The sequence below is a fragment of the Osmerus mordax genome, chromosome 7 (assembly GCF_038355195.1).
Source record: "Osmerus mordax isolate fOsmMor3 chromosome 7, fOsmMor3.pri, whole genome shotgun sequence".
Lineage (NCBI taxonomy): Eukaryota > Metazoa > Chordata > Actinopteri > Osmeriformes > Osmeridae > Osmerus > Osmerus mordax.
Window position 1 is genome coordinate 7,788,158 of NC_090056.1, and position 14,946 is coordinate 7,803,103.

Genomic DNA, 14,946 nt, shown 5'->3' on the forward strand with positions numbered 1-14,946 from the left:
AGCAGCGGCCGTCAATAACCAACCAAACAGCGGAATCTATTCTCCCCAACTACACAGAGCCTTATGGGAATACATTAGCCATTGGAACCTGATAGTTGTCTATGAAAAAATGAGAAATCAGAGGAGAGTCAGTGTTTGTCATTCTACTAGCCTACTATTCCGGAAGTACGAGAAGCGTTGGTTCACTCTCATAACAGACCATTTCGAGGAGGAAACTCATCGCGAGCAGTAGCTATCATCACCATCTGATACGATAATCAATGACATTACTGCTTTAATTGCTCTCGGATGCGAAGACATCGTCATGAATCTCTAATTTGAAAAACGGCAGCAACTATTGTTTGTATGCAGTCCCTATATTGACATTTTTCGTGCACCATATTTTGGTTGCAAAGAAATACCAATGAACATCGACTAAAGGTAGGATACAGGATCTTCGGATGTTTTTTTCCATATTTAGAACATGCTAATTCCCAGTATTGTCAGTTGGATCTCATCGGAGTGGATGTCGGGTGGAACGGGATGGATTCTTGATGGATCACAAAGGAACATTAGAAAGGAGAACTAAAAAATAATCATGATATGACGACTGGTATGGCACAGAGGGACAATAAGAAGACACGATAAAATCGCATCAAACTGCATCAAACTTCCATTGCATCGTCCTCACCGTTTTGGATTATGATTCTTGACAAGAGAAGCCAACGTGACTGTGTAGATGGAATGTCGTTCTGTTTAAGATCCCATTTTATATTTTCTGGCTCTACGTTGTTCACTCCTCCTCTCGTCCACACTCTCGCAATCTTCTGCTTTGGGTAGCAAAACATGTATTCTGCTGCAAACCCAAGGCATCTGATGAAGTGTATTTAGACAGACAGTTAAAGAAATTAACTTATAAGATTATTGGCTGCCGTTACATCAGGTATTTTAGGACAGTGGAAGATCAACACAAACAGAATTTGCAGAGGAGTTGTTTGGCAATGAATATTGAAAGAGTGTCTCGGGGTGCTCAAGAAGAAAATCTCTGATCCGCATTGGCTTAGACACAAATGCCATCAGAGCGGCAACAACCAAGACGAAGTCCTTTATCCCATATTCATCCCAAAACTGGTCTCTGATGTTATTCAGAATGGTGAAATTGAGTCAAATGTACAATTTAGAGCAGTAAACATTCGCAACAATATAACTGCCTAATGGGCTTGATATTTCGTCTATTTGAATAATAAAAAAAAAAAAACAGTTCCTTTGTTTAAACCACTTAATTTTCACATTCTGCCCTGTTCTGAATACGTCTTATGTAGCCAAACATGTTCAAGTATCGGATCCGCATGTTTTTCAACGAACTGAAAGTACTGGTTTTTATGCGATCCGATTCGAGACAGTCCGGCACAGAAGCAGATAGACGGCCAAACATGCGAGGTCTGGGGATGGGCGGCTGCGGCTGGCCTCCCTTTGTCGACTGCTCTTCCCGGGATGATGAAGAGGAGTACTATGGTAGTGATCCTCGGCCCCGGAGCCTGGCGTTTGAGGAGAAGGACCCCAAACTGCAAATGGGCCTGGACGCCGTGTCTCTCACCAGCAGCTCGAGCAGCATGCGCACGCCCCAGTGTCGGATCTGCTTCCAAGGCCCTGAGCAGGTATACACTCCGTCCCACATTCCCTCTAACTCTGTCCAGCTGCAGGATGTCATCGTTAATCAGTATTTTGTATGAATGAATGTTTGGATTCGATCAAAGCTAAGAACTGATTTGGCAGGTTGACAGTATGTGTTTCAGAGCTCTGGAGATGTACAGCACAAGCAAAGCGAATTAGGTCGTCCCATAAGGTTGCTGACAAGCAACAAAGAAAGTTTGACAATATAAAGGGAGAACGGGACAGTGAGATGGATGAGTATAGGGAGTGGGCTGCCGACTGGTACGGTACTGTTATACTGTATTATTCATTTATACGTGGATCAAAATCAGTCTGAATGCAAAGGGGTGATCCATCAATTTCCTAAACGTGATTCTCAAACACATTTGTTTAACCCTTGCTGTTAGGACTAGAAAGGTAGGGGCAGAACAATGAACAGATCTTTGGTCGGCAGCCAAATCTCGCCAGATGTGCAGGAACCTGTAACAGGCTGCCTCCAGCAGGTCATCCTTTGCCTCCCAATAATTAGAAATGCTGTAAGTGCTGTGGGAGCACAGATGTAAATGACCTCTTAGTCACTCTTAGTCACTTCCTTGAATACTATGTTTGTCACTAATGGTGTGATTACATGGATGTGCTCATTTATAGTATATATAAACTGTGACTGAACTTGTTAGCAGAGCTCCAATCACAAGCATTCTCACAGGAGTCTGTATACCAGCAACACACAAGAACTCAAACCCCCTGTGATATCAGAAATGAAATATCACGATGGAATTGTAATTGCTTGTAAATGGCACAAATTGGTTGGGCATTCCCAAACAACTTGTTTGTGTTTCTATTGACATTGTTTGCCAGGTGTAAAACTTGGATTTTACGTTGAACCTCTGAAGCAATTACATGCATAGACAGGAAAAATGCAACCACCATCTTCACATACACATACAACCACAACAAGAAATCTGAATTTCGTACAATGTTGACTTATTTTTCCCCACTGCCTTTAAAGCAATCTTGCATTACGTTGTCATCTTAATGCTGTTTCATTATTCAAGTAGGTCATGACAGGGGACTGAATCATGTCCCTGTCAGCTGGTCAATTACCTCCACACACATGTAATAACCTAACTCAGTGGGAGGTCTGGAATATGAATCCCAATACCTGTCATACCTGTCAGAACACCACTCAAGGTGCCCCCCTGATTCTACTTGACAGTGACTTGCCACAACAGGCTAGCATTGGCTGATGAACGGGAGATGGGACTTCTAACTAGAATGTGATATGTGATGTATTGGGTGTAGGTTATTGGATACTGTAATATTTTGATAGCGCTGGGACCTGAATGTTATTATACTGCAATGGTTGGCACACACACATCAGTTTGTACCCGGTTTGACATTTACCCAAATGCAAAAAAGTATTGCTGACCTATTCTGTGTCATCTTAAAAGTGTCATAATCAGTTATTTAAGTTTATGGGTGCCATATGGTGCTTTCCATGTAAGTCTGTTTAAGGCTACAGTAGCTAATAACATCAGCTCCTTTAGTTGATGGTTGAACAAGTTAGGCAAGGTCAGGGAAAAAAGAGAACAAAAAGGAATAGGAAAGATGAGTCAGTATGATCTTGGTGTTCCTTTGTGAAAGCTGTAATTAAGAGGTAATTAAGAGTGTGAGGAGGTGCATTCTATAAGCATGGGTTAAACAGGTCAAACTCCTCCACCAACAAAACCAAAAAAGACATTGGTTGGGTTTCTGTTACAGAATGTGTCCACATGTAAAGTACACGGGTAGATCTGAAGAGGCTTTGTATGGATGATGAGGATTGTTTTATCTGGACAGAAATTCTGCTTTGTATGCGGGCAGTGCACTGGACTTTTTTGCACTTGAGCAAATTCGGCTTGCATAACACAACAGTTCATCCAACTTGGTAGATAACTGAAACGGCCCCACTTTTTAATCATGAGTTGACCCCTGAAAGCTCCTTCTGTTGGACCACGAGGGTGATGTTTGCTGTAGGTGTTGCTGTGAGTCGTATTGATTGAGTTCACTGAGAGTCTATGCAAACAGTAGGGGTGGAATGGTTCACCTCTCCTTCACCTCACTGCCCTTGAATACTCCCATCACGATGCCGTCAGATCCTGCCGGTAATAGGCCCCAACCCACCGACAGGGCCAGGCATCATGCTGTGCCCACGCATTGATCTACTAATGATTCATGCATAATTCCTAAAACTGATGACTAAAACGTGAACTTCATCACTGACATTTGAACCTTTTTCACCTCAGGGTTGGATATGAAACAGTAATAAATGCCATGGTTTTACATTTTCTGCGTCGAACAAGGAAGAGATGGTGTTAGTGACTATACCTTAATATTACAAATTACACACAGAGCCAGGTGCCACGGTTGTGTGGTTGTGTGTCCATTCTCTTACCGCAGACGACTACTTAGATTGCTGGCGTGGCTTTAGAAAGACATTGGCTTCATTCCAGAATCCACACAGGCGATCTCGTTTCGAATGACGCAACGTATAGGCTGTGCATTTTAAGTGCTGTGCGGATACAATGCCTTTGACGTGTCAGGAGAGAAAGCGAGGGTATTTGCCATGAATTCTAAGTGGTGTGTGGATTCATTGATGGGTGGTGTGTTCCATGATATTGACCCGCCTGGTTGGGATGACGGTTGGGATGACGGTTGGGATGACGGTTGGGATGACGGTTGGGATGACGGTTGGGATGACGGTCCAGCTGATGTTTTTGTGGCGCATCTGTCCCTCCTGCAGGGGGAGCTGCTGAGCCCGTGTCGCTGCGCCGGCTCGGTCCGCTGCACCCACCAGCCCTGCCTCATCCGCTGGATCAGCGAGAGAGGCTCCTGGAGCTGTGAGCTGTGCTACTTCAAGTACCAGGTCCTGGCCATCAGCACCAAGAACCCACTGCAGGTATGTGTCCTCCGCATCCATCTCCTCTCCATGCCGGCCCACCATCACTTGTCGACAAGGAGGCAACAATGGACAAGGGCGTTGAACACGTCAGTCGTGATTAACTGCGTGCACTTTGGGCTGTATTTTTGTCCAATTACATGAGCATGTGTCACACAGAGACGTTATGCCCGGTAAAACGAGTTTTTCCCTTGACACTATGGTGGAGCAGAGCAACAATCCCAGCATTTCTGATAGGGAGTGCTCTGCTGTAGAGCTCTAGGTGTCATGTCTCTCTAGAGCTCAGAGTGATGGTGTGAGGACTATTGCATGCATCACTCTTCCTCTATGTGTGTGTGTGTGTGTGTGTGTGTGTGTGTGTGTGCTTATGTGTGAGGAAGTGTACATACGTATATGTGTGCGTGAGGCAGTGTGAGTGTGTGTTTGTGTGTAGTGGGCTAGAGAAAATGTACCTGTGAGGAAGTGTATGTGTGACTGTGTGACTGAGTCTCTCTGGACCTCTACGTGCATCCTGTACTAACCCAGTGAGGTCATAACATCTTACCTCCAGTGGCAGGCCATCTCGCTGACGGTGATTGAGAAGGTGCAGATCGCTGCCATCATACTGGGCTCCCTGTTCCTCATCGCCAGCATCTCCTGGCTCATCTGGTCTTCTCTCAGCCCCTCGGCCCGCTGGCAGCGCCAGGATCTGCTCTTCCAGATCTGCTATGGCATGTACGGTTTCATGGACATCGTCTGCATTGGTGAGGAGAGATTGTTAAATGGGCCTTGTAAACTAATAGTCAACTGTCATTATGCTCCGAAAGGTACTACAGTTTGTTTGAGCGATTGACTTCCTTGCTGTTATCCAAGATAGGGTCATGCAACTATTCACTCCTGCTCTCAAACCTCTATTTGTCCCATCATATCTTTGTCCAGGCCTTATAATCCACGAGGGCTCCTCTGTGTACCGAATCTTCAAGCGCTGGCAAGCTGTCAATCAGCAGTGGAAAGTTCTGAACTATGAGAAGTCCAAGGACCTGGGGGACCCACTGAGCTCCAATAAGACTGGGAGCCGGGGCTCTCGTAGTAACCCCCACGGTCTGGGCAGCAGTGGTGGAGGGCGTAGGAGCCAGAGGTTCAGGACTATCCTCAACCACCACTGTGGCTACACCATCCTACACATCCTCAGCCAGCTGCGGCCCAATGACCCACGCATTAGCTCAGCTGCTAACCGCGAGGTGGTGATGAGGGTCACCACTGTATGAGGTTGGGCATGTGCAGGGAGGCAAGGGGATACATACTGACTCACAGGCTGTCATGGCAATGCCTTCAAATCTGAGGATACGTGGAGGAATGCCCCGGGCAGCAACAGACAGCACACACGTGGATCCTTCCTCTTGTCTCTTAGCAAAAAGGACAGATGCTTGTTTTTAATATTTGAAGAACTTTGAAAGTATTATGGATGACATCAAATGTAAAAAAAGACAAAAAAGACAAAAGAAATTCTGACAGGCTTTATTACCTAAATCAAGGAAACAGATAGTTTTCCAGTTCAATTTCAGGATGCACATTTTTTCTTTTAATTTGATTGTCTTGTTTTTTAATCATTTTTTTTTAACTCATTTTGATTTTATACTGGAATATTAACAAGATAATAATGAACTTCCATACACGTGAAGCATCTCTGATCAACTCTGAATAATGATCTCACCTGCTCTACAAATCAAAAATATAACTTTAGTTCTAAATACGGACTGAACTACGAAAAATACACACTACATCCACAAGAACAGCCATACTGACTTTTACATCTACACAAGGGATAGGCAAATAAAAAGAAAGAAAGAAAAAAAATCTATAAGATTCCTGTGACCCCTATCTTCTTTGCAATAAAGATATACTGTATGTACATTTCACAGGGTTTTTTGCATGGGCATATCATTTTATTCTTCATCACATGTCATAGAAGCAATTCAAATTTTGCTCAACTTCAGATCGGTGCTTACTAAAATACAAAACATTCGCCTACATTCATCTGATTTTAATGAAATTCTTTTTCGTCAATCTGACCGATAACAATGTTTTACAGCTGTGTCAGCTAAACTACAGACTATTGCTGAACTACTGTGCTGAATTCAGATTTGATAATAAGTAAATTATTGGATTAAAAATGGAGATCAAGTGATCCCTTGTTATTTACTGTCTCGCCCCGTCTTTCTTTTTCTTTCTTACCCCACTTGTACTGTTTAATGGGACATTGTACGTATACTACTACTCTGAATGCAAAGGGATACATTATATTATATGCATGTTTTATATTTGAATATTTTCGCTGAAATATTCGATAAAACATTGAATACATTCACCCTTAAAAAATTCACAACAGGGTGGAGTCCGTTGTAAAACGTTGACTATTTGTCGCCACCTAGAGACCTCGTCTTTATAAGCGTTCCTTTAGAATCCTGAGACAATACATTTAATATTGTAGGCTGATGTGTATTTCGAATCAATTATTTGTTCGTATGAACTCCAAACTAATTCTTTGGCCGGAATTCTTTGATGTTCACTATAGTGACATTCCTACATTACTAAAACTGTCAATTGGCTACTCGTTACCCTGCGGCTAGATGGCGCTCAAAAGCACATTTTGAAGCCACTTTATTCTTGAAGGCTGACTTAGGTGACACCTGTATGCATAAATCTCATCCCTAAAGTTCATATACTTCATGTACCTTATTGCGTCCATCTAAAATCCACCAGACAGGTTTACGGAATTGACCAACTTAATCGTTCTACAATTACTGAAACTACCAGTTTGAAACCTCTTAAACCTTCATATTAAACAAACGGAATAGGACTTTGCCACCTCCCCCTTACCTGTAGGAAAGTCCTCCCCTTCATAGGCTTCAAATGAAGGTTAGCTATTTCATTCGTGACATCTGAGCTGAAGAGGCGAAGAGTGAACTCCTTCATGAAAGAAATGCATAGTCTAGTTAGCTGAATGAATTGCGCCTCCGACACTTCTTCTAGTCTCCATAAATTTTCTATTTCGGAGTTTATTTTGGGATAAAAATATATTCTTTAGGAGATTACCAAACGCGTCGATATGCCTTCCAAGACATTCTCCTTTCTCTTTCGAGGTAAGAGGATGCTATGGTTCGTAGTGAGATATCCCACAATAAAGCGACGTGGTTGGTTACATCAGTTATGGTTTTACTATAATTTATTGCAGGTTTTTGATCATTTTTGGCTTCATGTTCAAGAATCGCTGCCCACTGGAGTGTCACCAATTATGTCATAATCTACAAGATTTGCATATTTGGCGTTAAATATCGAAGCGAGCCCTTAATTTACATAATTATTTACTTTTTTCAGACTCACTTTATAGCCCCCTCGATAGTAATATTCTCAAGGGACCTCTGTACCTAGCCCATAACATTATAATTGTTGTTTATGCCAAGTCTCTGTGTATGGATTAGTTATGTTTACACTTAGCTACCATTCCAGTAATTATCAACTTATGTTTTCAGACAGAACCCCACTCTCTGAAAACATCCACATCTCGTCTTTACCACCCAGTATGACCACAGACCAGGATCCAGGGGGAGGTATGAGGCTTAACTAAACTTGACCTGTTTTCTGTACAAAGTGTAGGCTGACTAAATTCCATTCAAGACTGTGAAAGTTGGATTAGAAAATTCCTCTGTTAGTAATCTGCCACCAAAACAAAGATGTCAACTGGTTCATACTTGGCAGCATCCGTCCGGAAACAAATATAACTTTCTGGATAACAGGAGAGCCGTAAAAGTTGCATAAATCACACCGCGGTTCTGCTACGTCAGCGTGTCCCTGATTGACTTGAGAGTTGTGTGTTCAGAAGTTGTTGCGGTTCCTTGGTTCCATTGTGCTTCATGTTTCAGGTGACATGTCCCAGGGGACGTCAGTGGTCAAGACCACAGGCACTCGGCGAGGAACTCCTTCCCCCTCTGTGTTCCCAGATGGTCACAATGACACTGTGTCTGGTACCTATTTTGATCAGAAGGTCATCATTCCAGAGGAAACCAGTCAGGTATGGATCTGAATGCTATCCTCTGACTTCAAATGCATTTACAATAATAGACTGCTTTGTTCCATATAAATGTACTATGTTTTATTTATTGGATTAAACAGTGGCATGTTGAGTCCTTGCTAAAAATCCCATACCTCAATATTTCAGAGGTTGTTCAGTTTCCGTAAGCTGTGGGCCTACACTGGCCCTGGGTTTTTAATGAGCATTGCCTACCTTGACCCAGGGAACATAGAGTCCGACCTGCAGTCTGGGGCCAAGGCTGGCTTCAAGGTACTGAAAGGAATGTTCCATACAATACAGTCCATTCTTGTTATTATATAGTATATATGTACTTACTGTAAGCCGCTCTGGATAAGAGCGTCTGCTAAATGACTAAATGTAAATATAGTACTACTTCATGAGTGGATGATTAACAGATGAAGGGCCTGTTGTCTTCCTTTTAGCTGCTGTGGGTGCTACTGGGAGCCACTATCATTGGTCTACTGCTCCAGAGGTTGGCAGCTCGACTGGGCGTGGTCACAGGGATGCACCTGGCAGAAGTCTGTCACAGCCAGTACCGCACAGTGAGCTCTCTTTCTCTCTCTCTTTCTCTCTTTCTCTTCTCTCTCTCTCTCTCTCTCTCTCTCTCTCTCTCTCTCTCTCTCTCTCTCTCTCTCTCTCTCTCTCTCTCTCTCTTCTCTCTCTCTCTCGCTCTCTCTCGCTCTCACTCACTATCTTTCCCTCTTTAAATATCTCTCCTAATATCTCACCCTTCAAATGGGTTTTCCTTTTGCAGCATTACCTACCTGTTGGTAACGTGGGTTTGCAGTTAGCGCGTCACATTTAGCTACACCTTAAGATTACTTTACATATGACAAGGCAAACCAGAAAATGGACTGGTAACTTCCATGTCTTCCTCACAGGTTCCCCGTATTATCCTGTGGTTAATGGTGGAGCTGGCTATCATTGGTTCAGACATGCAGGAAGTCATTGGATGTGCTATTGCATTTAATCTCCTCTCCTCTGGCAGGTGACATCATTGCATACCACCCACCACAGCATGCAACACTCACGACACATGCCAAACCTAGGACAATACCTCACTGTGTGTGTGTGTTTGTGCAGGATCCCACTGTGGGGAGGTGTTCTCATCACCATCATTGACACGTTTGTCTTCCTCTTCTTAGATAAGTATGGTAGGTCACTGTGGCCATATGCAGGTCTTCCTTAACTATACTTCTTAGGAGCGTTCTAGGAGCGTTCTAACTCTCCTAGAACGCTCCTAAGAAGCTCTTAGAACGCTCCTAAGAAGCTCTTAGCTTAAAAGCTTCTTAACGAATCTGGGAAACCCGGCAAATGGCGTGCTGAAGACTAGTGAGAAGTTACTGCTTTATATCTATAAGTGATGTTGCTTTGATCTTGGTTTAGGTCTGAGGAAGCTTGAAGCCTTCTTTGGGCTCCTTATCACCATCATGGCCATCACATTTGGATATGAGGTAAACCATGAACTTAACAACCTTTTCTCCCAATACAGTAGGTCATACTTCACTTTATGAGAAAGTTGAGGAAACAATTACTTTTACAATGATATAAAACAAGGTTGTTCCTGTTTCTAACTGCCAAGTGTTGTAACACCGGATGTATCTGTGAGTGTGTGAGTGTGGGTGTATGAGCGTGTGTGTGAGTGTGTGAAGGCTCTGCTGACCTGTTCATCCCCTCCAGTATGTGACGGTGGCTCCAGACCAGGGTCAGCTGCTGAGGGGAATGTTCGTCCCCTACTGTGAGGGCTGTGGAGCAGCCCAGCTCCAGCAGGCCGTGGGCATCGTGGGGGCAGTCATCATGCCACACAACATCTACCTGCACTCGGCACTCGTCAAGGTACACTGTAGGGGGGATGGACTGAAATGTAGATAGGCCAGACAGATGGACAAATTCATAGATTTATTTGAGGCAGAGACCGATTTGAAGGTTTAGTGGATAGATACGACATTTGTTCCAGACTCTCAAATATATATTTCTTAATTTAGCTAGAAAATATTGTCAGTGCTGTGGCAGAGTAGAGTGAAACAACATTTATTTAGCTGTGTACAGTACCCAAGGGTGGTACTATTAATATGAGATTTGTGAGTTCCACACAATGTGGAATGGTTGAATTGACCATGAGGTCTTCCGCTCTGCAGAGCCTGAATCAATAACAGTTTTATAAATGTGTCTGTCACAGTCTCGACAGATTGACCGGTCTAGCAAGAAGGAGGTCAAGGAGGCCAACAAATACTTCTTTATTGAGTCGTCCATTGCCCTCTTCATCTCTTTTCTCATCAATGTTTTCGTGGTGGCTGTGTTCGCCGAGGCATTCTATGGACGCACAAATATTGAAGTGGTTTGTATTATGCTTTACCAAGGTTGTTCAATTGGTTACTAATGTCTAATTTTGTATTGATGATTTCAAACAATTCAAGTTTATTGTCGTATGCACAGGATCCTTAACATTTGGATCCTTAACATTTGTTTTGACATGTTATTGTGCCCTATAGTATAATGTATGCAATGCTACCGGCAGTTCCCACGTTGGCCTCTTTCCACTTGACAACAGCACACTACGGGTGGACATCTTCAAAGGGGTGAGCTCCTGATCCTGAACACAGAGGGAATGCCGCTATTCAGGTCCTCTGCTTGTGTCCTCTCCCCTGCATGACTGCATTGTGTCCTCTGCTTGTGTCCTCTCCATGAATGGGCCCTGTCGTCCTGGTTGCTGGGGTTAGGGTGTGGTGCTCGGCTGCTTCTTCGGCCCAGCTGCCCTCTACATCTGGGCTGTGGGGATCCTGGCTGCAGGCCAGAGCTCCACCATGACAGGGACCTACTCTGGCCAGTTTGTCATGGAGGTCAGTGTGTAGACACAGGAAGTCAGCTGAGAGACAGGGTCACGCTCCAGCACTCACCCACTCTGGTGCTCTCAGAAGGTTTCGAGGTTCGATCCGTTTGGTTTATTGAGCGGCTTGTTGCTGAAGTGGACGTCTGTGAGCGTGTTCCTCCCTTCTCTCTGTCAGGGCTTCCTGAACTTGCACTGGTCGCGTTTCACTCGGGTGTTGCTGACCCGTTCCATCGCCATCACTCCCACCCTGCTGGTGGCCATCTTCCAGGACATGCAGCACCTGACGGGCATGAACGACTTCCTCAACGTGCTGCAGAGCATGCAGGTCAGGGGGGTCACCCAGGGTCGCTCCGGGGTCGAGTAAGGTTTCAGGACGCTGGGATATCCTTTCCACAAAGTCAGTATTGTTATTGAGCACATGGTTATCCCAAAGAACAAGTTCAGTTGATACTTTTTTCTTCTCTTCTTTCACTCTTTCAGTTGCCGTTTGCCCTGATCCCCATCCTAACTTTCACCAGCCTGGCATCCCTTATGCATGATTTTGCTAATGCATTGTAAGTGTCCTCAGAGAAAGCGCCTATATGTCCTTCGAAACTATTGTAGCTGATTATACATATTAACTCTCTTTTAATTACCCCTAACCCTCTTTTATTTTTTCAGAGTTTGGAAGATAGGAGGAGGAGTGTTGATCTTGTTGGTGTGTGTCATCAACATGTATTTTGTAGTGGTTTATGTAACTACACTCCAGAGTATCTGGCTCTATGTTCTGGCTGCAATTCTCTCTCTAGCCTATCTGGGATTTGTAGGTTACCTGGTAAGTTACCTACATTCTGGACCATGTTTTACTCCAGGCAAGACTATTTACATGTTAATTTCTCAACCTATTAACTTTCTTAACGTAGCAGTGAATGGAATGTGTTTGAGAATGGTCTCTAATAAATGCGCATCCTCTCTCTCTTTGTCTATCTCAGGCATGGTTGTGTCTGATAGCTTTGGGGGTGTCATGTCTAGACCTCCCCACCAGCAGAAGAAATGACACCACAGTTCTGATCGAGGAGCAGCCTGAGTTTGACTCTTGAACTCAGAATCTGAAAGTCTTTTACAGTAATCAAAATAAAAGTTGTTCTTTTATTTTGAACTTGCTATTTCACTTCTCCGCCACAACGTGGCACTGTTGACTAAAAGAGATAACTAATCCCCTGGGGCAGGGAATGTTTGATCAGTGCTAGACCACCAGCCCTGCACAGTATAATGAACAACAACTATAAGATGTTTTTTATATGATGTCTTGTGAAAATATTTTAAAACATTGTCAAATGTAAGAAAGAAACCCCCCTTTGTATCATTTGTCTTTTTATATAATCCCTATTTGCAGTTCTGTCCATGCTGCAAAGCAGCTAAAGTTCCAATGCATATGTTATTGATGTTTTGATTTTGTGTGCTGGCATGCCAGCGGAATTACTGCCTTCACTTGCTGTAAACTGATACTGCTGTTGCTCAAACTTCAGCCCTGAAATGCCAGTGCCATTACTGAGAGAGCGGCCAGACAGGTTTTTCTTTGCATTGTGGCGGGGAACTTTTTTCTGTCATGGAGGCCGACTTATGTAAGAAGGGAGAGTCTTCCCACCTCCCCTCTGTGTTTTTGTTTTTCTCAATGAGCCAATCTCTCCCTGCGTAGGCCTCACAGCCTGTCCTGTAGGCCCCTTTCCTGGAAACATAGCCTAGCAGAGGCCACTCTGGGGCAGAGCTAGGGAGGAGGGATGGGGGATACTTCTTCCAGAAAATCACATGATTCTGAACCTAAAGACCCAGCCCTACATAAAGCTCAGATTGGCCAAGCTCCAGGCTGGATGCTCATCTGCATGTTTGGAAGTACAGTAAATTGCTAAATTCATAGTGCTGTAAGTAAATGTGTTTCTGTGTGTGTGTGTGTGTGTGTGTGTGTGCACATGAGTGTGTGTATGTGTACTGCGCACATAAGGAATTTACAAAATAAGTAGTCTGATTGTCTGTTTTAATTTTGTATGCTTAATTGCTTTTACCTGACGATGAAGAATGACATCTGTTGACAAATGAAACTAAATGTATTTTATATGTTTTTTGTTAAATGTCTATTTTTTATTAAAAATGTATTACGTTTTATTGTATCCTGTATGCAGTGTATTTTTTATTTAAATCTTACAAGTTATCAACCTTTTCTTTTTGAAGAAGTAGAAGGGACAGCCAACAGTTATTTTCAGCTCAGGATGTTTTTGAATAGATGAAGTAGCTGATGACCCAATGAGCACAGTAATGCATTAGCAACCGAAGATAGTCATAGAACAATTATTACAACTTATTAGTAGAAGTAATTTTATTATTGGTTATAATGAATACAAGTTATTATAATAAATGTCCCTGGTGAATGCAAGCTTTTGATTTATGTTAAGCATTATAAAACCAATAAGATTTGTTTATGTTGTCATTTGCAGGTTGCAGTGGCTTACCATAGTGTGTACTTATCCGTGTAAGTTATAATTACAAAACCATTATGGTTGTTGAATTGAAAAAGCAGCCATTTAAGGTGATAGTAATACTTACACAGTGGCACTATTTAAAGCTGTGTCAGTATGCAAGATGGCTGTTTAAATGTCAGTTACCTAAAATTGTTTATCCTCTCTTCAGTTCAATTTCTTTATCCTCTTTTTGCATTTATCAAGTTAATTTGTAGTCTCTTGTGTTTGCGTTTGTGTCTGAAATGCCTTGCTTTATATTCCTTATGGATTGTCGTGAATTTTGCAGCATAAAAATGAGAAAAATATCTAAATAGTGTAAGTCCATCTTACTGGGAAGTTCATTTTATAACTTCTCCACTCAGTTAAGAAGTAGAGACTGCTCAAATCTATACTGATTACTGGCATGTTTTTTTCTTCTTATTCCATCATATGCACTGGCAGCATATGGTTCTTTATACATTTGGTTGCCTTTTGTCTCCATTTGCAATTCTCTCGTAAACAGCCCAGGACCTCAACACCAGACACCCATCTTTGCCCCTCTGACTTTCCATCTGTCTTCTGAAGCTGAGAGGAATCATCTTAGGCAACGTGACCAGCAGACAAGAACCAGACACACCAGAGAACAACAAGCCTGTACATCAGATTTGAGATCACACATTGAGATGCCCATTTTGCATATATTGCACCTTTGTTGTTGCCTACAAATGCCTGAAAGTAGGACCGTAAACTGCTGTGCAGTCCTTGTTTTCTTCTTGGGTTGTGTGGTTCAGCCCTGACCACAGTCCTGATTGGGATATGTTTTTGGCAGAAGGGTCAGCATGCTTCTCTCTGCTGTAGGGCGTTTCTGATCCCTGAATATGTTCTCTCTTTTGACCCCTGGCCTTTGCGGGCATTAATGTTGAGTGGAGTCACCATGCAATTGGATGAGAGACACTCTTCTTTACCTTCAGTTTGTGTGTGTATCTTTTCATGTACACAT

The 14,946-nt window shown here is 43.0% G+C and overlaps 2 protein-coding genes across 2 annotated transcripts; both read left to right on the top strand.

The window, feature by feature from the left end:
- The first annotated feature begins 1,307 nt into the window (after nucleotides 1-1,307).
- On the top strand, nucleotides 1,308-5,817 carry marchf9 (membrane-associated ring finger (C3HC4) 9). The gene is made up of 4 exons (XM_067240583.1): nucleotides 1,308-1,637; nucleotides 4,415-4,570; nucleotides 5,121-5,313; nucleotides 5,489-5,817. Exons 1-4 carry the CDS (start codon nucleotides 1,308-1,310, stop codon nucleotides 5,815-5,817), a joined length of 1,008 nt encoding a protein of 335 aa, XP_067096684.1.
- A 1,791-nt stretch (nucleotides 5,818-7,608) lies between these two features.
- On the top strand, nucleotides 7,609-13,515 carry LOC136946173 (natural resistance-associated macrophage protein 2-like). The gene is made up of 16 exons (XM_067240414.1): nucleotides 7,609-7,692; nucleotides 8,083-8,160; nucleotides 8,473-8,621; nucleotides 8,769-8,891; nucleotides 9,065-9,184; nucleotides 9,524-9,630; nucleotides 9,726-9,796; nucleotides 10,029-10,096; nucleotides 10,323-10,478; nucleotides 10,822-10,980; nucleotides 11,135-11,221; nucleotides 11,363-11,482; nucleotides 11,648-11,797; nucleotides 11,953-12,026; nucleotides 12,133-12,286; nucleotides 12,444-13,515. The coding sequence occupies exons 1-16, from the start codon at nucleotides 7,659-7,661 to the stop codon at nucleotides 12,549-12,551; spliced, it is 1,758 nt and encodes a 585-aa protein (XP_067096515.1). The 5' UTR covers nucleotides 7,609-7,658; the 3' UTR covers nucleotides 12,552-13,515.
- The last annotated feature ends 1,431 nt before the right edge of the window (nucleotides 13,516-14,946 follow it).

Bases quoted from the DNA above. Each gene is read 5' to 3' on its own strand.
- marchf9 (XM_067240583.1), top strand. From the start codon at position 1,308: ATGTTCAAGTATCGGATCCGCATGTTTTTCAACGAACTGAAAGTACTG. The intron at 1,638-4,414 runs GTATACACTCCG...TCCCTCCTGCAG, and splicing joins GCTTCCAAGGCCCTGAGCAG to GGGGAGCTGCTGAGCCCGTG. The intron at 4,571-5,120 runs GTATGTGTCCTC...TCTTACCTCCAG, and splicing joins GCACCAAGAACCCACTGCAG to TGGCAGGCCATCTCGCTGAC.
- LOC136946173 (XM_067240414.1), top strand. From the start codon at position 7,659: ATGCCTTCCAAGACATTCTCCTTTCTCTTTCGAG. The intron at 9,185-9,523 runs GTGAGCTCTCTT...TCTTCCTCACAG, and splicing joins GTCACAGCCAGTACCGCACA to GTTCCCCGTATTATCCTGTG. The intron at 12,287-12,443 runs GTAAGTTACCTA...TGTCTATCTCAG, and splicing joins TGGGATTTGTAGGTTACCTG to GCATGGTTGTGTCTGATAGC.